The sequence below is a fragment of the Neophocaena asiaeorientalis genome, unplaced genomic scaffold (genome assembly GCF_003031525.2).
Source record: "Neophocaena asiaeorientalis asiaeorientalis breed wild unplaced genomic scaffold, Neophocaena_asiaeorientalis_V1.1 scaffold344, whole genome shotgun sequence".
NCBI classification, from domain to species: domain Eukaryota; kingdom Metazoa; phylum Chordata; class Mammalia; order Artiodactyla; family Phocoenidae; genus Neophocaena; species Neophocaena asiaeorientalis.
In genome coordinates, this window is record NW_020174693.1 from 356,217 (window position 1) to 380,056 (window position 23,840).

At 37.6% G+C, this 23,840-nt stretch overlaps 1 protein-coding gene across 15 annotated transcripts in view; it reads left to right on the top strand.

Moving 5' to 3' along the window:
• The window catches only part of ANKS1B (ankyrin repeat and sterile alpha motif domain containing 1B), a 711,904-nt gene that overhangs the window by 296,903 nt on the left and 391,161 nt on the right, over positions 1-23,840 (top strand). For 12 of the 15 annotated variants that reach the window (XM_024758920.1, XM_024758914.1, XM_024758916.1 and 9 more), the window contains exon 1: positions 11,742-11,945. In XM_024758920.1, coding sequence (XP_024614688.1) covers positions 11,742-11,945 — 204 coding nt within the window. Of the gene's footprint in view, positions 1-11,499; positions 11,946-23,840 lie in introns of those variants that run through there. The other 3 variants (XM_024758913.1, XM_024758915.1, XM_024758917.1) reach the window with 3 other exon arrangements.

Sequence of the window (23,840 nt, forward strand, 5' to 3'; positions counted from 1 at the left end):
ATTTCATTTCCTATTTTAGACCATACCCCAGAGCAGAAGTTGTCAGATCTGTTTTGTAAAGGCTGGTATTTCTTAAGTGCTCCATGAAGTTTTTAGTTCAAAATAAATTCAAGGCCTTAGGGAAAATTGAATCTGAGCTCCTGACTTCCCTTAGCATTTAAACACCAAAGCATGATCTTGGAGAATTTTCCTGTTTGAATCTTGGCTTTATGATCCAGAACTCTGTTGACCCACAACATTCTACATTTCCTGAAATAACTAATCCCTTAGCTTCTTCTGTTGTCTGCTACCTCTGCTTTGCATTTCTGTTTTTGCGTTTCAGAATGGCTGTCCTTTCATCAGGGGAAGAAGCATTTTTCTTATTGCATCATCTCTCTTCCTGCTAATTTTCATTGTCAATTTTTCTCCATTAGGAAAATAGATATGTAGTTTATAGTTCTCAGCTCAGAGGATATTTAGGATTGGAAAAATGAGATATTGATACTTTTTAGTTAAAATAAAATCGTTAGGATCTTTGTTACACTACCCTATAGGAATTAGCACTGTTCACTCCAAGCTCCTACACCTGTATTACAAGATATAAAAGACAGAAGAGCAGGCTCACATAGAAACCAATGCTATAGTTATTTGTTGAATGTGCAAATTTCTCTCCCAAATGTGGACATTGGCTTCTTAAGAAGTTTAGTGGGCTCTTTTACCAGTCTCTTAAAAAATGACCAGTTTTTATTTTAAATATGTTGGAATGAATAACTTAATAGACCCATTTGTTAACTATGAAGCTAGGAATAAGAATTATCCTTTCTTGCCATTCCTTTCCTCCCCCCTCTTTATTCTCTTCTTACTTTAAATGAATGTGAAGAGCAGACTGCTTGATGCGAAAGACCTGGCTATTGGTGCATGTTAGACAAGACCAAGCTCTTAATGACATCATGGGGCTTGGGATTCTGATCACTTCACAGTACTATGAGCTTTCCTCTGTTATTTGTCCAGACTGCTTGCCCCATGCATCTTTGTCTGTTTGAAACAAAGAGAACTGGTCAAGGAAAAGCACTGATGACACTGATTGAGAGACTGAATGAACAACACAAGTATATATTCTACTGACAGTAGATAATTATACAGCCCTAGCATTTGAATAGCTCTTTATAGCTCAAAGTGGTTTTTCACATATGTTATTTAATTTTAGCTTCAAACAAAACCATAAGATAGGTGGGGTAAGGTGTCACCACACTTTACTGAAGAGGAACTAAGCCCCAGAAACTTGCCCACTAGAAAGGTACTCTTATATTGCTACATGCTCCATCTCAAGAATAGAAAAAGCAAATATTTACATAATAGAGAAGAGCCAAGAATCAAACCCAGGCAAACCCGCTCCAGAGTCTGGGCCCTTAACCACCGTGCTGTACTACCTCTCACGGAGGCAGCATCTTCCTAGACACACAGCACAGGCATCCACACGTTTCAGTCTGGAGAGGCTGAGCACCCATGTGGAAACAATACAGAAGCTGCAGTCTCTCAGAAGCACAGAAAAGCCCTTTGTTAGGGTGAAATAAAAATATCCAAGTGATAGGATTCACCCTTCTCCCACCCCTCAGTATTCCTTCTGGCTTCTTCTCATTGCTTTGTACTTCACAAGCCAAGAATCATAAATGTAAGATGAAGGCTGGGAAGGAGAATTAACAGAACAACTGGGAAACCCTTTTTGAAACAAACCTGCTGGTATGTGTCTGGGTAAACATTCTCCCTCCTGTAAAAGGGCAGGGTTCGTACCCTGTGCATCTGAAGCAAAGAAGCAGGGTAGAGTAGTAGCTAAAATCTTAGGCTCTAGAGCCAGGCTACCAGGGTTCTAGGTCCAACTGTGCAACTTTAGACAACATGTGACCTTTCTGTATTTTATTTTTCTGCCCCATAAAAGAGATGATAACAATAGTACTTCACAGCGTTGTCATGGAAATAATTTGAGTTAATACATGTAGACCATTTAGAATCTGACCGTAGTAAATGCAGGTTTGCTATCATTTTGCATAATGAGATAATATTTAAAAGGCCTGACCTGTAATAAATATTAGCTCCCTTGCTTTATATATAGTTTAGATCACTGGAAAAACTCACATTCTTTGAAAAGTATTTGCCTTATGTCAGTTACCTTGGTGCCAGGATAAACAGCTATTTATTACATTTTTTAGGGATTAGCCAGTTTCTTTTTTTAACTCTTGTCCCAGGGCTCTCCTCTATCCCTTCCTAAATGTCATTTTCCTGTTTAACAAATTTGATAACAGTCACCTCTGCCAAATCATTTTACCCATCTTAACTGTTTCATCAACTTCACCCTAGGGGCACCTCATTGAAACAGATAGTGTTTCTCTTTTGCTCATGGAACCTGGAGTCACTTAAGCTGTTTTCTCTAATTCATTCTCTTCTCTATACAGTCACAATAAGAAGTCATGTCTCTAGGTTTTAATTCCTCTAATCTCAATTGACATTTTCTAAGTAGTAAACCAGTTTTCTCCACTGGCCTATAAGTTACATATGTGCAGGGATGTTCAAAGCTATATCCCCACTGCCTAGCAAAATGCTAGGAGCAAGAGGTACTTTATAAATATTTGTTGAAGAAATCAGTCAATGCTGAAGGAATTAATAAAGTATCAAAAGAAGTATCCTACCCCCTCCCCAATTAACTAGAACCTAATTAAGAAATTATATGAAATTAATCAGAATATGAATTGCCTTGTACTTTTAAAAGAAAAAATTAATTTTAGAGACCTAAACTGGTATCATGGATTTAATTTAATACAGTTATAACAGTTTCCAGACCATACCCTGGAGTAAGCATACATTCATTTCAGTGGCCTAGGCCTTCAATAGCTACATAATATACAATGAGAATAGTTACGAACATGTCAAAAGTGAGTTAGTATCATCATGCCCTTACCACATAGGGTAGGATATTGGCCTTTGAACTTCCTCTCCCCACTGCCTCAAATTCTCTTTTTCCTAAATACCAGAACAGCTTGTTCCTTCACCACGTTCCAGACTCTGTTCAAATTTCACCTTTTCAGAGAGGCATTCCTTGACAATTTTGTTTAAGATGAGTCACTTTCTTTTCCTATCATTCTTTATTTCCTTTTCCTACTTTTGAAAAACTTTTAAGACTAGGTTTGTTGAAGTATAATTGAACTACAATAAACCGCACATAAAGCGTGCAGTATGATGTTTAACAATTAGATAACACACTCAAGACAAGGAACATCCATCACCTGCAGAAGTTTCCTCATGTTCCTTTATAATCCCTTTCACTCGCCTTCTTTCCACCCCCAGGTAGTCACTGATCTATTTTCTGTCAGTATAGATAAGTTTGCATTCTCCAGAGTTTTATGTAAATGGAATCATACAGAATCTACACTGTTCTGGAGGGCCTGGTTTCTTTTACTCTGCAAAATTATTTTGACATTTATTCGTGTGATGAATGCATCAACTATTTGTTCCTTTTTGTTGCTGAGTATTATTACATTGTGCTGGTGTACTACAATTTGTTTATTCACCTGTTGATGGACTTTTAGGCTGTTTCCAGTTGTAGGCTATTAAAAATAAGGCCGCTATAAACATTCGTATTCAAGTCTCTGCACGGCATATGCTTTTATTTATCTTAGGTAAGTACCCAACAGTAGAATAGCTGGGCCATGTAAAAGAGGTATATATGATTTTCTAAGAAACTGTCAAACTATTTCCCAAAGTGATTGTGCCATTATACATTCCCACCAGCTTTGTCTGAGCGTTCCAGCTGATTCACATCATTGTCAACACTTGGTGTGGTCAGCCTTTTTAAATTTTAGACATTCTAGTAAGTGGTATCACATTATGGTTTTCATTGTAGGTTTGCACTTTCCTAATGTCTAATGATGCTGAACATCTTTTCACAGGCATATTTGCCATCCATATGTCTTCTCTGGTGAAATCTCTGTTCAGATCTTTTGCCCATTATAAAAATTGGTTTGTTTCCTTATTACTGAGTTTTGAGAGTTCTTTATATATTCTGAATACAAGTCTGTTATCACATGCAATTTGCAAATGTTTTCTTCTAGTCAGCAGTTTGCCTTTTCATTCTTGTAACAGTGTCTTTCAAAGAGCGGAATTTTAAAAAATTTTTTCATGAATCCTAATGATCATTTTTTCTTTTACAATTGCGCTTTTGTTGCCTAACCCAAGTTCAAGATTTTTCCTAAATTAGTTTCCTAAATTTTCTTCTAAAAGTTTTATAGTTCTAGATTTTATATTTGGGCCTATGATTTTTAGCTAATTTTTATATATGGTATGAGATATGAATTGAAATCTATTTTTCTGCATATGGATCTCTAACTGTTCCAGCATTATTCATTGAAAAGTCTCTCCTTTCTCCATAGAATTACCTTTGTCAAAAATAAATTGATCTTCTATATGATGTCAATTTCTAAACCCTTTATTCTGTTCTGTTGATCTGCATGTCTGTATTAAATCAATACACCACTATCTTGATGACCATAGCTTTATAGTAAGTCTTGGAGTCAAGAATTGACCTTCTCTAACTTTATTATTCTTTTTCAAAGTTATTTTGTTCATTCTTCGTCCTTTGCATTTCTGTATGAATTTTAGGAGAAGCTTGACAATTTCCACCAAAAAAACCAAAAAACAAAACTCCTCCTGGGATTCTTTTTAGGTTTACATTGAATCTACAGATAGATTTGGGAAGAACTAACATGTTAACAATTTTGAGTCCTCCAATTCATGAACACAGTATACCTTTCCACTTATTTAGGTCCTGTATGATTTCTTTCAGCAATGCTTTGTAATTTTAAGTGTACAAGTCTGGCACATCTTTTGACAGTTCATTCCTTAGAGTTTTTGATGCTATTGTAAATTGTGATTTTTTAATTTCAAGTTCTGATTGTTTATTGTTAGTATATAGAAATACAAATAATTTTCGATATTGATCTTGTATTCCTTATATCTTACTGATCTTATATCCTATTGATCTTGCTAATCTCATTTATTCTGTAGCTTTTATGTGAATCTCATGAGATTTTATATACAGATAATCATGTCATATGTGAACATAAACAGTTTTACTTCTTCCTTTCCAACCTGTATGCATTTTATTTATTTTTCGTGATTTATTGTGCTGGCTAGAACCTTCAGTACAATGTTAGATAGAAGTGGTGAGAGTGGACATCCTTGCCTTGTTTCCTGAACATAGCAAGAACACATTCAGTCTTTCATGGTTAAGTGTGGTGCTAGCTATAGGTCATTTATCCCAGAGAAATGTAAACTTACTTTCACATAAAAAACTGTACAAAAATGTTTATAACAGCTTTATTCATAAGAGCCAAAAACTGGAACCAACTCAGATATCCTTCAATGGCTGAATCATTAAGCAAGCTTTCGTACACCCATACCATGGAATAGTCCTCAGCAGTACAAAGGAATGACCTATTGACAAGCAGAATAATTTGTATGGATTTCAAGGGAATCATGCCAAATGAAAGAAAGCCAATCCCAAAGGTTATATACTGTGTGATTCCATTCATATAATATTCTTGAAATGACAAAATGATAGAGATGGAGAACAAATTAGTAGTTGCGAGAGGTTAAAGAGTGGACAGGGAGAGAGATGGCCATGGCTATGAAAAGATAGCAAAAGGGTTCCTTGTAGTGATGCTGTCTTTATCTTGACTGTAGTGATGGTCACACAATCCACACATGTGATAAAATTGCATAGAACTAAACATATACACATACAGACAAATGAGTACATGTAAAACTGGTGAAATATGAATAATAATGGATTTTATCAATGCCAACTATCTGATTGTGATATACTACAGTTGTACAAGATATTACCATTGGGGAAAACTGGGTGAGTCTTTACAGAATCTCTTTCTTATTGTGTCTTATAACTGCATGAATATACAATTATCTCAAAATATGAACTTTTAAAAAAGAAAATGAAAAGTTGAGCCTAGAGATATCAGGCAAAGAACTGAATAAAATATCGTGTATCCACAGTGTGGACTATTATTCAGCTATTTAAAAGAACAAATTAGAGCTTATTTACTTGTTAGAATTTCATAAAACTTTGTCAAATGAGGAAAGTAGAGTTCAGAAATGTGTGGTAAGATTCTATTTTTAAGAAACAATATCCAAAAATACCCCTACATATACTTCTCATGCATGTGTATATATATATATATATATATATATATATATGTATATATATATGTATATATATGTGTGGTATGTGTGTGTGTGTGTGTGTGTGTGTGTGTGTGTGTGTGTGATTCGGCAATGGATAAATACATGTGAAGATACATACTAGTTTGTTAACATGAATTACCTTGATGAGAGATGGATGATACGGATGGTTTGGAGGGACTCGGGGAAGGAGTAACCAAGAAAAATAGAAAAAGAAAAAAAAATAGAGCACTAAAAATACTAATACATAAAACAATAACAGTGTATTTTAATATGCAATTATGTGTGTGTTTTGTGTTGTTATAAATTTATAGAAAATTTAAGAACTGTTATATTGTTTTTATTATTATTATTCAATAACTGTAAATTATACAGATATAATTTACATATCATTCAATTCACCCAAAGTGTATAATTCAGTAGTTTGTAGTATATTCAGAGTTGTACAATGATCACCACAGTGAATTTTAAAACATTTTTATCACCCTAAAAAGAAACACCATATCCATCAACAGTCATTCCCCTTTTACTCCCAATTCCCCATCCCTATAGCGAGGCAACCACTAATCTATTTTGTTTCTATAGATTTGCCTATTATGGATATTTCATATAAATGGAATCATAAAATATATGGTATTTTGTGACTGGCTTCTTTCACTTAGCACGTTTTCAAGGTTTATCCATATCGTAGTATCTATCAGCATTTTATTTCTTTTTATTGCCAAATAATATTCCATTTTATGGATATATTACATGGTATTTCTTCATTCATGGGTAGAGCCTTGACCATGTGCATAGTCATCCAGGGATGATAATGATTATAGCAGAGTCCTCTTTGTATCTTTCCCTAATCTTTCTGTTAAGCTGTCTGCCTCATTTAGTATCACACTCAGGTATTAGCTTTCCCTAATTGCCAGCTGGATGCTCTTTTGTTTTTGACAATTCCCTTATATACAAATTGCTCCAGAGTCTGGTCCAATTGCATTTGGGCAGGAGTAGTTTTTGAGGCCAGTCTTTGAAGTTTGGTCTTACCCCAAGAGGGCATTTCTTAACTATGTCTTTCCCTTGTTCTCTAAAACTATCTGGCTACCACTTAGCTTTAGCTTGTTGTCCTAATGCCTTCTTTTAATCACTTACCCCAAAATCTCCATTGTTTTTAATAATCACCTTGAGCTTGAACTTCCTCATACTCTATTTCAAATAAAATCAATTCCTTGAGATAGAGCTGTCTGTATTTAAGGACGCTTTGGCAAAATCTTTGAGCCACTGCTCTGGGCACTGGGCAGGGATGGTAGCCCCTGGTCTTCTCATCTCAGCCTGCCTTTCTAGACATGCAACCTCAGCCCTACAAGCAAGCTGGAATGAGGGCAATCAGGGCCTCACTATTCTTGGCCTCCCACAGGTAGGATAGAGCCTCCACTTTGTGAATAGAGGCCGCATGACCTCTCAGCTGTGTTCACCAGGAATTTAACTTCTATAACTTGGAGGGTATTAGAAATGCTGCTGGCCTGCCCCTTTAGATAAGATACCATATCCCTTGGATGGGCTCTGAGGCGAGAGGAGCCCATCCTCTTGGGCACACCCACCCAGAGTGGAGCTTCTTTCAAGCTGAGCTAGGGCAGGAAGGGTGGGAGGGAACAGGTCATGGCTCAAGTGCCATAGACGCTCTCTGTTCTTACCAAGTTTTAGTAGATTTTCTTGAATAAATCTTTCTTCATCCTCTGTATGTTCTTAGGACAATTTCCAGAGACTTCAAATGGTGGTTTTGTTTTGGTTTTTTATACAATTTTTCCCAGTTATGTTTGTTTGGCTGGGGAGAAGGTCCATGGAACTTCTCACCTTGCCATTCTGGAAGTGGAACCCCCAGAATTATTTTTTAAAAGACTATGCAAAAGAAATTCCTGGTTTCATCACATACACTGAACTTCAGTTTCCTTATCTGTAAGTGGGGCTAATAATCCACACCACACTGCCTGGAACATAGTAGCCCTGAGTAACAACTGTTAGTTCTTCTTTCCCTCCTCTTATCTTCCTTTTGGAACTTAAAGAAGTTCTAGTTGAATAAAGAGACCTGCCCAATAATGTGATGTCATGCTTAAGAATTTTAAGACTCCAAGAAAGTATTGCAAGTAAAGTAAGAAATGTATGTAAACACTATTTAAAAAGTGATCTTCAGACCCAAACAAGGGTTCTTTCAGTGGTTTGGCTCATGAGAAAATACTTCAACAAAACCAGAAACAGCATGATTCAAGGTCTCATTCTTCTTCCTTCCTCTCCCTCACCACCTCCTCCTACCCCAGTTTCTCCCAATTCACTTCCCCACTGCATTAAAACCTTTCACCAACGTATGAGAATTACTGAGTTGAAACTGAATGATTGAATAGTTAAAAGAATAAAATTCAGTCAGTCTATATAAAGATTTGTAAAGTGATTAGTAACCAGTATTCTCTCTGAGCTGTTTCTGTACAGCAGCCTGGAACTTGAAATAAGGTCTCTCTCTCTCTCTCTCTCTCTCTCTCTCATACTCTCATTCTCACTCTCACTCTCTCTCTCCTTCTCTCTCTATTTTAAGAAATGAAAATCTCATGAAAGCCATTTCCAATGTCATGTGTTCATTCATTTAACAAAGGCAATTTAATGCCTAGAATGTGTGTAGCACTCTTCTAGGTACTTGGTCCCTGGTTTGCGTCTTAGGAGATGAGATGAGATTTGAGGAGCTGGCCAATCAGCATATGCTTTACCAAACCAAAAAATTATTGTCATGTTTGCTCGATCTTTGTGTAGCTTATCCACCTACTCATAGCTTAAAATGATCAGGAGGAACAATGTGGATGTGACCCTAGGAGAGGCTGTAATTGGCGCCTACCTTTAACTCCACCGTGTACCAGCTTTAGAGCTGGCCAAGGACAAATAGTGTCTTGCTATCAACTTCTCATATAGGTAATATTGAGCAACCTGAATTCCTTAAAACAGATTCCTAAACTGCTACAAACCTTTTGACCTTCTTAAGAGATCTAGAACCCAATCGTTTCTATTTAAAAGCCTAGATATCTTCTTTAAATAAAAAATTCAGAGACTTGGGATAGACTTTAAAAAATTTTAATCTGAAACTAGGAAGATTTTATATAGTTTGGATTGTGAAATGAAAATTGCATTATTTGATTTAGCAGGTACATAAAGAATCCTTACTACTTTTAATATTAGCAAGACACATTCCTACATTCAAAAAATACATCTTGTACACAAATAACTATAATGTTAGACAAAAAATATTTGTTATAATAGACAGTCTGTAAATGCCACTTAAAACATTCCTGTTAGGGGAACTAGAAAGGGTTTCATAAAGGAAATATCATCTGATCCAAAGCCAAAGAAGAGGCATAAATGTGGGGACATAATAAAAGAAACCCAAGTATGTTACAGGCTGCCATTAAAAACAAGCCAGTAATCCCACGTGCTTGGAGCACTGGGGGAACGGAAATAAAATTAGAGGATTTGTAGAAATCATGAAGACCCCAAAATGTCATCAAAGGAGTTGGGAGTTTATTTTGAAGCCAACTGAAGGCATGCCAGAGTTTTTAAACAAGGAGTGATAATCAAAACTGTCTTAAAGAGATTATTGCGACATTCACGTATAAACTAGATTTTAAAAAATCAGAGGTAAGAAGACGAACACAGAGGCCATAGTTGTATTACACCAGGTGAGCCTGAACTAAGAGAGCAAAATCACACTAGATGTCAGTTCCATAAATATGAAAGAGGAATTCAAATCAAGAAAATGGATGCAAGAGATACTACGATGAGGGATGAGTGGAACTTGGGAACTGATGTCAGCGGTGAGAGGGGGAGTGCAAGATGTTTTGCGTTTAATGTCTGTGTGCTAGGGAGGTTGACAATGTTCTTCAAAAGAGAAAGGAAACAAAGAAAGATAAGGTTTGGGGAAAGAAGGAAAGTCATGTTTCATTTATTCAATAAATATTTGCTGAGCACTTACTATGTGCCAGGACTGTTCTGGGGAGGATGAGAGTTATCTTTAATTTTTAAAACACTTTATGTGTTAAAGGCAGTGTTCCCAGTCTGTGTGACTCCAAAGGCAGAGCTGGATTGAGTGAGTAGGAGTCAGCCAGGAAGTAAAATACCTTTCTAATAAATGGAGCCTTCTTGATAAGTAGTAAGAGCTCTGTTACAGGCAGTATTCAAGCCTAAATTGGATGATATTCTTCCAGGAACACTGTGACAAGGGATTCCTGCATTAAGAGAGAGAGTAGACTAACCTCTCTGCAAGTTCTCTCTCAATCTTAAGTAAGAGTCTATTCGTTCCATGATCTATTCCTATGGGTTCTATTATTAATCTCTGGTTTCTCTCAATTATTAAATAAATTAGTCTGTCTGCCATTCAGTAAAACTCACACATTTACATCTGTTATTCTTAAATTATTTTTGGTTAGGGCTCTTCTTCTTTATTAAAATATTCTACCCAGTAATGTTACCTCTGTAGCTAATTTAGAATGTCAACCCTGGTAGACTGGGTTATAAATATCAGAGAGGAAAAGGATTTCTTGTGCCTAATAATATTTTTGTTTGGAAGAAGCCTCGCAAACGAGAAATGAATTATCTTGACTTCAAGATTGCGATGCAGTTTCTGTATTTTGCAGCAATTCAAGAAGAAAAAAAAAAAATACCTCAGAGTGGTTCATTTTGATACAGCAAGGTAAAGAAAGAGAAGAATTGTTCTCCAAACACTGTAAAGCTTTAGATCAGAAACATTTATCTGTGCTGCATTTAGAAAAAAAGAAAGGGAAGGGAAGGAAAGAAGAGCAAAAAGGGAACCTGTCAGGAGCTCCCCTATAAGCTATAGTTAAAGCTTTGCATTTCCTGGTGTTTCTTTTGAAACGTAAAATTCCACAACAAATAGCTCTGTAACGTGTAACCCGTATGAAGATTCAATTCAGATTTAAGCACTTTGGTTTGCTTTTGAATCTTGCTATTTTCTGCATTTGTTTTGACTGCTCTCATCATTCAAGATTGACGGTTGGATGGGTGTGTAGGAGGAAGCAGCAGCAGCAGGCTTACAGCTTGCAGACAAAAAAAATCTGCCTTATCTGATGGCTATTATTGAAAATGCGAGGTGTAGCCTGGGCTGGGTAATGAAGGGGAGCGAGCGAGGGGGAGCAAGGAGCATGGAGCTGCATACTGATGAGTGTAGGAGTACTTGATAAAAAGAATTCTGGCTGCTGGCCGTGCACTGCTCATTGTGGAGTACTCCAACAATCACACAGAACGCAGACCAGCCCAAGCCGACAGCTTGATATGCCTTCTTCTGCTGCCTGGTTTTGGGGGCTGTGTGACGTACTGGTCGGTAGTAAAGATTAATATGTAAGAAATGTGGAGCTAGGATCAAGTCATACTCCACAGCCTGCCTGGCAAACTATGTTTTACTTCTGACTTTGCTCTCTCGCTGAGAACATTAATCTGTCAAGCTGGCGGGCTCCTTTGATAGCAACTTTCCCAGGAGCATGATGTGGCAATGCCACCTCTCAGCCCAGGACTACCGCTATTACCCCGTGGACGGCTACTCCCTGCTTAAACGCTTCCCTCTTCATCCTCTTACAGGACCCAGATGCCCTGTCCAAACAGTGGGACAATGGTTGGAAAGCATTGGGCTACCTCAGTACGAGAACCACCTGATGGCTAATGGATTTGACAATGTGCAGTTTATGGTAAGATGCTCTCTGTGGCCACGGAGCTGCCTTTTGTCTGTCTTTGCTTCTTATGTGTCTTACACGGCTCAGAGGCAGCCTGATTTGCACCAAAACCGGTCAATTTTATATACGTAACCGCATTAGAAAATCGGATGCCCTTAGGACTGAACTTACTGTGTAACATATAGGCACTTGCTGAGAAATGAGATCTATGTGCATCCATATACATGTGTATTATATGAATGAACCGGTGAGAGTACTATTTATAGGCAGTGAAAGAAGATTAACATTTATATTCTCCCTGTCATTCTTTGTGTGATTTTTATAGATTTGTAATCTCAGAATACCCAGTTAGATTATAGAACTCTTCAGTTAATTCTAGATTCCTAACACATATTATTTCATTTGCGCATCAGCGTTTAGTAGTTAATTAGACAATTTGTTATGTTTACGGTGTGCAGGTCATTTTTTTTCCTGGTAATTGTTCAATAAGCAGTTTAAATTGTGTGGATGACCTTTAGTTCGTTAGCAAACTGATTCAAATGTTCTATTATAGACAGCTTTCACTTACTTCACATGCTGATTGAAGAGCAATGAGGTATTGTTTATTACTTTATGTAGAAAGCAAACACTTCCATCAATTAACTGTCAATATCTAGAAAGAGAGGCTGGTGGACTAAGTACATTCATGTACTTCTGAATACTGGTCTGCCTGCAATCTAAACCTGGTATGTGCAAACTTCCCACTGCGACGAATATAGGTGAGAAAGGAGGATGGGGAAACGTGCAGACCCATAATACAGCTTTCTGATCATTCACATACCTCCCCCAGTGCTCATCAGTTTCCCTTGTTAAGCTACGTCACAGTCCTTATTAGCTTTCTTTGCTTTTAAGGTCCCATCACACATATTACTGATCCCTAAATTTAGACAGAGCTACATAACATAGGCATGTAACACAAAATGGCTTGCAGAAACAATTAATAGCTATTTCTAAATAAAATGCTGGGCTGACACCTGAAGCCTATTAGTAACAAAATTGATAACACAGTACTGAGAGCTAGGCATGTCTTTTTATTTCCATTAGAGATTATTTTCTCCAAGCTTGACTTGACTATCGTAGATTTGAAAATTATTCAGACTGTTAAACTTCTGCTGCTTCTCCAAAAATGTGTGGCCCATGAGCTTTTCCTTTTAAAGCTGCATAAATGTAGTAAGACATATGAGCTCTATGTAATTGTATCCATAGAACTCTTTATGAAGCTGTTTTTATAATGAGACCTACAGCTACTGTTATTTTTCTCATGTTTAAGAATACTGTCACAGATTAGACAGATATTGTGGGTATTAAAATAGGGGAAAAGTGAAATTGCTTCAATTGCTATAAGAGTCTTAGGACAGACTGAGCATAATTAGGACAGACTTAGGACACTAAACAGGTGACACTAAGAATTAGAGGAACCATCGAGTAGAATGAAAGTCTTATCATTGTCGTTATATTTACTGCGCATTTGGATAAGTCTTTATCCTTTCTCCTTATCTCTACTTGAAATAAGACTCTCTCATTCCCACTCCTCAAACCTGTGTCCAAAATTATCCTGGTCCCATGAGAAGTTAGGTAGGTCTTTGGATTCTCTGGATTGTCTGCTTGGAAAATTTTAATTCAGCATAACTTTCCTCTGAATGTTAAACACTTTTGAGTAAATATAATCCCTTTTTGAAAGCCCAATGCAAAGGTTAACCAAACATGTTTCCAATAAGCATTTGGAGATCGGAAAAAACATTCATGAATGAAATATGTATAAGCACTCCAAAATGTATCCAGGAGGCAAAAAATCCTGGACATATGTGACAAAACCAAGGTCTGATCTTCTCCATAGATTATTGTCTTTATTTTTAAAATTCCAATTATTGTATATAATTTTTCAGAAATTAAGAAAACATGGTTAATTCAGAATAATCAAATACTTTCTACATGAAACAGAATTAACTTTAAAAATCTGAGTTATCATTCAGAGGAGTTAATTATGAAAATGAAGCAAACCATAAAAGTGATACCAATCATCGCTTTACGTGCTGCTGTTCACCACTTATTTGCTGCTTGTATCATAAAAAAATCAATTTCTATGTCTATAAAAATTATTTTTTGATCTCCATAATCTAATTTATTTAATTATGAACTTAAAGTACACTAATATGATCAGCCAACTTTAAGAAATAGATTTCATTAATGGTGAAAAAAATCTGTTGGACTTGCTTAATCTGCACTCAGTATCATATTCTAGCTTTTGTTTTTCCTGAAGCACATTCTGACCTGCATTTATTCATCCTGTTGCCTAAGCAACAAGCACCACACTCCTATTAACTATGATGTAGTACAGGTCTTATTAGCTTTTTAGAACAAGACAGTAGAGACATCAAAAGGATATAATTAATGTTGGTTGAAATATCATAGTACATCCATGCATTGATATATTTTATTTAGGAAACATTCTCAAGAGTTAATTTTTCATTTAATCAATATTCCATTCATGTATATGAGTTTCAAAGGGTTCACATAAGTAACTTTCAAAGTATTTACTGAAAGCTTTACAAATTTTTTTTGTTAACTCTGTTCTATGTACCCTTACACATAAACACAATGTATGGATGATTTATCCACATGGCTATGATTAACTTTAATAGAGATTTCTTACATCAATTTCTAGGCATGGTTAGAAAAGAAGGACCCCCATTTATTTTAAAATATTTATCAATCATTGCTTCTCCTTTGGGCTCTTAACACTTATTCTTGATTTTATTGATGTGTCAATTTTTTTAAAATATCTGAAAGTCAGAATTCCAAACTTTTTCTTTATGTAACTGGTCATGGTTTGCAGAATAGTTTTGTACACAGTATTGACCTTAAAAATGTAAGATAAATGGAAATTGGTACAAAGAACAGCTACAAAAGTACATCTGGTCACCTAAGACTTTGGGAAAGTCAGATCTATGTTGCAATCAAAAGTCTGAAACTTCAACACAGAAACCCTTTGTCTAAAGACTTATCCAAGCCCCACTCTACCTGTTCATTCCCTCTGATGTCATATATCATCAGCTGCCGTCTAGTTAGGCATGTCTACCTGCTACTCACTAGCCTCTGGGAATGCCACCATGGTCCTCTGACATCCCACCTGTTTTCCCCAACTTTGCCACATATAGAATGTGTCTGTTTCAACATTACCTTTTTTCTTTTCACTAAGGAGTTTAAGTATGAAGTGATTATTGTACAAAATGCCCATGATGATTTACTTTCTTATTATATATGTTTCGATCATCATGTCTTTTCCTAGTCTGATGACTGCTTCCTAAAATTTGTCTCAAACTATTAATATCTATTCTTGTCTTGATCTGCTCATTTGTACTCTCCCTCAACCCTCACAGCTATTTCCTTTCCTTCCCCTCTGTCTTTTACCCTCTAAGATCTAACTCCGTTTCTACCCAGTTTGTATAGCTTTTCTTAAGGACTCCAGCCCTTAGCAGCCTCTCTTTTCTCTGATCTCATATAGTGGTTGTATTTGGCATGAAAAATAACATTTGGCGTGCCATGATTCACTGTCTAGAATTAGGAGTTAAGTTTTCACTTGTATATATCTTGTCTCCCCAACTGGACTGGAAGCACTTCAAGTCCAAGTTCTGTGTATTCAATTTCCTTGCCTTTCTCACACTCCTAGCATAATGTTGTGTACGTAGAAATCTCCCCATAAAAACTGGATGCACAGCAGATTATTGTAGATGGACCTCTGGCCTCATTTTTAAACTGGAAGCCTTGTTTTGCCAGTGGGAACATAGAGCCTTAGTACCCTTCTTTCATTCATGCAACAAACACTCCTTAAACATTTTCAATATGCTAAGGACAGTGTTAATTACTAGGGATATAACAGTAAACAATATATCGTCTTTGACCTCAAGCAGGTTACAGTATTGCTCTCAGACATATCATATTATTTACATACACAATGCATACACATTCCTTCATGTGCTCACACACACACGTGTATACACACACTACATCATGGGGATCTTGCCCCTCATCCTACTGTATAATCACCATCCTTCAGCATATTACTTACCAGCAATTGTTTTTTCAGAAGCAAATTACAGTAGGCAATGGAAGAGGTAAAATCTATCATAGCATGGAGTAATGGAAAATAAAGATACCAATAACATCAAAACACTGGCAGTGTTATGGTAGATTTGTAGTCCAAAGACTGTATTAAGAAGTGTATATTACTTGGAAAACTGACCCATAGCCTCACCATGTTCTAGCTAACAGTCATATTTGTAAACTCTAATCAAAAGGAGGGAAGAATGAAATTATACCAACTTATTTTTTTTAGCATCTCCTGTGTTTTCTGGCAGTTGCCGTCTAGGTTGACTTGGGGTGCTTTAACCACTGTTAAAATGTTCAAAATGTGCACAGAGTAAGATATAAAAATAATACCTGGAGCCCTACGTGAATTAGCATTTTTGTACACTTGGGTAGGTAGTATTCATAAAGAACTTAGTGAAGGTCAAAGTGAGTACTGCCTATTAGACATTGAAGTGGAGTCACAGAGCTCTACGAAGTCATCCATTTGAACCAAAGATTTGAACAAGATTGAGCTTTTAGTATTTAATTGAAACTTTTTTCATTTTTGTGGTACATTTTACATGTTAATAGACTTACTTCTTTTCTCCTCTTATAAATAACTTTTCTGTAATAAGGACCCCATTTGCAGTTGACCTGATAAAAATGACCTTTTGAGTATCTTAGCAGCATATCATGATCCAAGTAGGAAGTTAAACTTGTGAAGCAGAAAAATAAATTGTCCCTAAAGGGTAAGACTAATAACCCCCATGATGTTTTCCTGTTTCAAATATTGTTTAAGAAAATGTTATAAAATTACTGAGATTTAGAGGCATAAGAGAAATATACCTGTCACACTCCCTACGCCTTCCTTCTGAAACAGGCTAGGTTCTGAGTTGAGTAGGTGGCTTTATACTGAAAGTGCAGCTATAATTTTCTAAACTCATTTAGGCCAGTGGTTACACACCCACTTTTGAAAAAAAAATCTTTTTTTTTTTCAACAACTGGCATTTAAAATCTGTTGGTAACCAACAGTCAAAGCCAGGAGGGAGTCATTCTTTATCTAGACAACAGCTTAATTACAGGTATAACAGGGAACAGCCTCACAGTGGCGTGAGAGACAACTGAAGTAAGACTTCTCACGCCCACCGTCTCACTTCTGTATGATTCAGTTTACTCACCTGTAAAATCAATGTAGTGAGAGGTCCAGGAGAAGTGTTCTTTGGACTTGTTATTTAATATTTTGAGCTCTTTAAAAATGCAGGGTACGATACTGGTGCTGGCAGAGCTATTAATTGTTCTTGTAGCTCTCATTAGCCTTGGAAGACTGCTTGTGTGGCAGAAAACTCAGAAATGAGGGCATGTGCAGGCATGGCCATCTGAGAAGGATGAATGGCCTTCAGAAAAAACAGTAGCCACAATTCTAATCTGGTGACACGAAGGACAAAAGAGCCTTTTCTTCCACCTGCAAGTTACTCTGATTACATATTTAAGCATTAAAATATGCTGCCCCATTTTCTAATAATTCAGTACTATAGTTACCATCCCTAACTAATGCTCAATGAAATGGCCTTTAATTTAGTCATGTACCATATTTGCATAATTTGATATCCAGTATTGAATCAAATGACCAGATCTCTGGGATGAGGAATTTACTTCATGAATTTAAAAACTTGCTAAAACTGCTGAATTACAGACTAATTTTAAGAAATCCAGCCACAATCATTTTTCATTGCTTGAGAAATGGACAGATTTCTCAAACTGTGGCAATGACCTCCGTTGTCTCATTTCCAGTCACGTCCTTTACTTCTGTAACCCAGCCTGCGTCCCAGCCCTTCCACTCAGTTTGTTCTCTTTTAAGTCAGCTGTAACCTGTTTCTTGATAAATTACCACCCCCACCCCTTTCTCTTCTCACTTCATTTCTCTTTGGCCTCTTTCAATGTCTGATTCTCACTGTCTGCTCCCAATTGGTATTTATTCCCTCACTGAAGTTTGTTTGGGTTCTGTGACATTACACTGACCTTTCCAGTCACTCCTGTTCCCCTAATCCTCCTCCTGCCTCTAAAGGTGGGTGGTGCTCAACTTGTCCATCCATCGGGGAGATCATTGGTTCTCATAGATCCGTAGCTGCCCCTACTCTTCACCTCTTTCTACCTGGCATCCAATACCGTCTAGCTGCTCAGTGAACATTTCCATATACGTGTATGTGTACCACACATTTAGCACAGACCTTGCATAGAATAAATGTCCAACAAGTGTTAAATGTTACTGCAGAGTGATTACTCCAAGGTGATCTTTCTAAAGCACACATTTGCTTTAGCACTACTCTGCTTAAAATCTTTCAATGACTCTCAATTCCCTAAGGGACATTATATTTATACAATTCTTAATATGGCTTTCATATTCAGGAAATGACCTTTATGACCTTCCTGACCCAACTTATTTTCCAGCCTCATCTGTTATCATTTCCTCTCTTTACTGTTGTCTAGAACTGCTTTTCTCTTTCATTGCCTGGCCTTTGCACATGCTGTCGTCTCTGCTGAGAATGATCTTCCTTCCCCTCTTAATTCCTTTTATCCTTTAGTTCTTAGCCTAGTTGTCACTTCTTTTAACTGTCACTTCTTCCCTGACCTTCCACGTGTGGGTTAGGAGCCCTTCTTCCCCACCTTGCTGCACCGTATCACCAGTTTACTTGTCCAGCTATCCCACCACCTCCGCCCCACACAAACACTAGAACAGGACTCAGCAAACTTGTTTCTATAAAGGGCCGGATAGTAAATATTTTAGGTTTTGGAAGGCATATGGTCTCTGTTTCAACTATTCAACACTTCTGTTGTATCATGAAAGTGACCGTAGACAATACACAAATAAATGGGTGTGTTCAAATATAACTTTATTTACAAAAAAACAGGAAGATGTAGTCAATAGGCCATCATTTGCTGCTACCTTGCACTTGATTTAGAAATACGATTTGAGAGTTAGAAATATGCTTTGATCCTCTATATCTCCAGGTACAACCCCTGGCTTACACATGTAAACACAGTAAATGTTTAATGAAAGGAGGAAGGATGAAGGAAAGGAAGAAAGGAGAAAGTGAGGAAGGAATCAGGCAGGTGGCTCCAGCAAGCTTCCTGAAAGCCTGTTTGGTTTACAGAGAACCCAGCCAATAGCTGAGGAAATTCAGAGCAAGATCCAGCCTTCAGGAGTCTGACAAGAGCAAAGAGGGTGTTTTTGCTCTTATCAGTCAGACTGGAGTATATTTTCAGCAAGGGAACTGTACAGGCATAGGAACTAGAAAAACACAGCTGCAGAGGAAGCCTGTTATTCCCTCTGTTTGGAATTCCTTTCTCTTCCTTCTTCACCTCACTGTGCAGCATTGTTCGTGATTGAGCTTAAGCGTCACTTCCTCCAGGAAGTATTCCCTAATGCCATTCTGTCATCTGGCTTACATGACTGCCCCTTCTCTGTGCACTCCTGGCATCCTTTTCTTAGCCTAAAGTAGGCCTTATTATATTTCATTGCAATTATGTTATCTGTTCAGATGTCTGCCTTCCGCCCTAGAAAGTGAGATCCTTAGAGACAGAGAGTGGATCTTATTTATCTTCGTATTCCTAAAGCCTGGTGTAAAGTAGCTTCTCAATAAATATTGATCGGATGGCATTGTTAAGTCTTATTTAGTTTCATATAAATTATCCCATGTAATTCTCACCATATCCCTGTCAGTAAGTATTAGTACCCCCATACTAATAACGAAGATAATGAGACTCAAAAAGCTTTTAAAATCCCCCAGCAGCACCTAGATTTTAAAACTAAACTGCTTTGACTTAGAAGTTCCCGCTCAATTCACTAAAACCACACTGTTTCATCATTCCTCCCTTCGTTCACTCAGCAAATGTCTATAGAGCCCCTGTTAGATTGCAGACACTGAGCAGGATATGGGCCCTGCCCTCCAAGCCCTCCTGGTTTGTCGTACTTCTGGTCCTCTGAGGGACCTCTTTATCTTACTTCTCCTTACTTTTCTACCTCCTCCGCACGACTTCTCAAGAGGACCTCTGTTTTTCCAAGACCAGAACTCTCACTGCCAAATACATGCCTTCATGTTTTGTGTGATTTCCCTCCTACCTAACATAGCCTATCTCCTCCTGATTCCCTGTTCAAGAAAGACTCATTCCCTAAGACCCTGGTCTTTCTCCTCGCTCTGTGGAGACTTCCTCTACTGATCTGGACCCTGCCCAGCTCTTCAGCTTCACCTTTCACCTCTTTTAAACTCTGGGTGTGTCGAATTATTATAGTCTGACAATTGTGCCTCACTTGCTCACAAATCCATGTCTTTGCACACACTGTTCTCTGCCCAGAACGATACCTTCTTGCACTCATTTTTAGCCTGGGTAACTCTTATTTCAAAATGTGGCTCAGGGTTTCATTCCTTAAAGGGGACCCTTTAAGACAAATTATTTGGTATTGCTCGAGTATTCTTCAGTGGCCTCTCATGGCACCCTGCTTACCATCCAGGGCTGAATTATCTGCTTCTTTACCTAACTTCTTCCCCTGAGAGAAAAAACAGTGTCTGGTTCAGTGTTACTTTCCCAGTCACTGGCACGTAATTGGTCCTTGTATGAATTCGCTGGGGCTGCCGTAATACAGCACCACAAACTGGATAGCATAAACTACAGGAATATACTGTCTCACAGTTCCTGAGGCTGGGAGTCTGAGATGTCAGCACGTGTCAGCAGGGTTGGGTTGAGAGCTCTGAGGGGAGCATCTGTTCTGTGCCTCTCTCCTTGGCTTGGAGATGGCTGTCTTCTCCCCGTATTTTCATGTTGTCTTCCCTCTGTGTGTGTCCGTGTCCAAATTTCCTCTTCTTTTAAGGACACCAGTCGTACTGCATTCGGGTCCACCCTAATGACCTAATTTTAACTAGACTATTTCTGCAAAAACCCTGTCTTCAGATAAAGTCACGTTCTGATGTACTGGGAGGTTAAGACTTCAATGTATGAATTTGAGGGAAGGACACAATCTCACCAGTAGCAGTCCTCAGTAAGAATGTGAGCATATGCATCCTCCGTCTACTATCCCTCACATTGCCAGGCACAGCCCATAATGGTTATTCAGTAGATATTTGCTTAATTGAATCAAAGTCAATCTACTTGAGGTTTACATGAAATGTAAAATGTGTAAAGGATCTGATATTACTCTTTCATCAATGATAAATGCAGTCTTCCTGATAGCTTATAGTTTTGCATGCATGGATAATCATATACATGGTCACACTTCTAGTTAATAGGAGGACTCGCAAGGCCAGAACCAAGATATTCCTGCCTCTCTAGCCATGCACTCTTTCCATTTTACTTTGCAGCCTCTGTTGACCCCTAAATAAATCACATCTACAAGAAATGTTCATTTGTTTGCCATCCTTATGGTTGATATTTATCTGATAGAGACACCCCAAAGGAATAGATGATTAAATAAGTAGTATTTTATAGGAAGGAAAGAAAATTTAACCAATTTAATATTACAACTACTATTTATCAAGAACTTGTTATATACTTTTTTCCATATATTGTATTTCCCTCTCCCACAAATGTTATAAAGTATATAGTGTTATTCCAGTTTTACAAATGACAAAAGTTAGTTATTGAGAGATTAAATATCTGGCCCAAAGCACTCATGATTCAAACCCAGGTCAATTTGAGTCCAAAGGGAAAACATTTTCAATAAGAGTTGCTCGGGCAACATATGTGGGCGAACTCAGAAAATATGGGTTCTGGAGAAACAAAAGTAGCATAAGCACTTTTCGTTCTTAGTGGGGGAAATGACGATTCAGAGGAGAACCAAGAAGAGAGGTAAGAGAGAAGAAAAACCTTGCCTCACGCAAAGAGTAGGCAGTCTAGACTAAGGAAACTTACTGCTACACACAGGGTCATAAAAATAAAGGTATACCTGCAGGTCAAGTCTGTCCTCAGACCATGAGACCTTCTGAGTAGCAGTCATCCCGTGCATGCAAGAGACACTGCATTAAACAGGAGCAATGTTCATGGAAGATATGTTTTGCCCTTGAGTATAATCCTTTCTAAGGTGTAATGAGTATGATTATAAATGGCTACAAATTCTTATCCACAAGAAGACTCAAGCTGGAGAGACATAGTAACAACATCTTACAGGTCATTGCTCACATGTCCCCGACTTCCTCATCTGATCTGTGTGTACCATACACATCATAGACGTTGGGAACTATTCTTGCATTTAAGAGCATATGATCTAAAAGAGTATTGAGAAGAAAGAGACCCATGACTCTACTTATAAATTATAGAAGCATATTAGGAGGAGAGAAAAATGCAATGAATTATTAACATAGGCTTCTGAATATCAGGTCACTGTTTTCTGCCCTTGAGTCCACAGAATTAAATTTCAGATGGTTAAACTTTTACCTTCTGTCAGACTGAGAAAAAATGATTAAGATTCATATCCAAAGCATTGTGGAACATCTTGGGTTTATAAGCCAATGTCTGTTTAGATGGCTGGCAGAGTTGTCCTTCCAGAGTTTTGAAGGAGATCTTAGACTTAGGAAGCCTAGAATCTAAAATATCTCAAGTTTTTCTTTGACAGGAGTTATGCTGCTCATTTTTTTTAATCAGAAAGAGGCATCCCCATGAAGAAGGAGCTGAGCATTTGGTATTCGTCAGGCCTACATAGCTATATAACCCATCCAGTTGTCAGCTCAGAAAAGGTGAACAGAAACATGCAGGTTGGCCAACACCTACTTCATAAATCCCTCACAAGGAAGCACACAAAAGGCCATTCATACCAGTTCAATCATTTAAAAACTGCTGAATGAATAACAGTGAGGTTCTTTTGGTGGGAAATGAGATGAAGGGAATATTATATAGTTTAAAAAATGTAATGCACTTACTTCCTGGTAAGTAGTTATGATATAGCAGAAATGAAAATACCATATTAAATTCTCATCATACTTCATAGTCTTTAAAACTCTTACATATATATTATCTCAATTAATGGGAGAGACAAAATAAATTCTACTTTCAGTTCTAGCATAAATGGTGTGACATTGGGTAAACCTTTTTCTCTGCAATCTCTGAACAAGCTCAGATATAACCTGATTTTTTTTTTCAAAACCCTCCGTCAATGCTTTGTCTTCTCTAGATGCTTCTCCTGCTTACTATTCTTCCATTCACAGCCAAGCTTCTCATAAGAAATGTCTACACTTCCTGGCTTCGCCTTCTACTCAATACAGTCAGGCCTCAATACAGTTAGCCTCTGTCAGCATCCTGAAATTATTTTTAAGCGGTGGCTAATGAACTACTAATTGCCAAATACAATACATTCTTTCCAGGCCTTATTTACTTCATATTTCTGTGGTCTTTGTTTCTGCCGACCACTCTTTTCCTCCTTGGCATCTCCTGCCCCAGCAACCACCCCTCCTCTGGCTCCTTTGTAGATTCCCCCTGCCTCTGCCTGTTCCCTAGGGTTCAGCCCTTTCCCTTTTCTCTTCTCACTCCACACATTCACCTTAGGTGACTCCACTTACTAACAAAGGCAAATGTTTTCTACTTCCTATATTGTACTGAGCCCTCAGAGTATCTAAAAGTGGAATGATCTTTCCCCCAAAACTTGTCCCACAAAAAAAGCGATCAATTGGATAGATTGCTGATGAGAGATGAAGTGAGATGAGGCTAGAAAGGTAACCCCTGGATGTGACAACATAGAGACCACTGAGAACTTGACAAGAGCATGTTCTGTGGAATAAAAGGCACAGAAGCCATATTGCATTGGATTGAAGAAGTGGT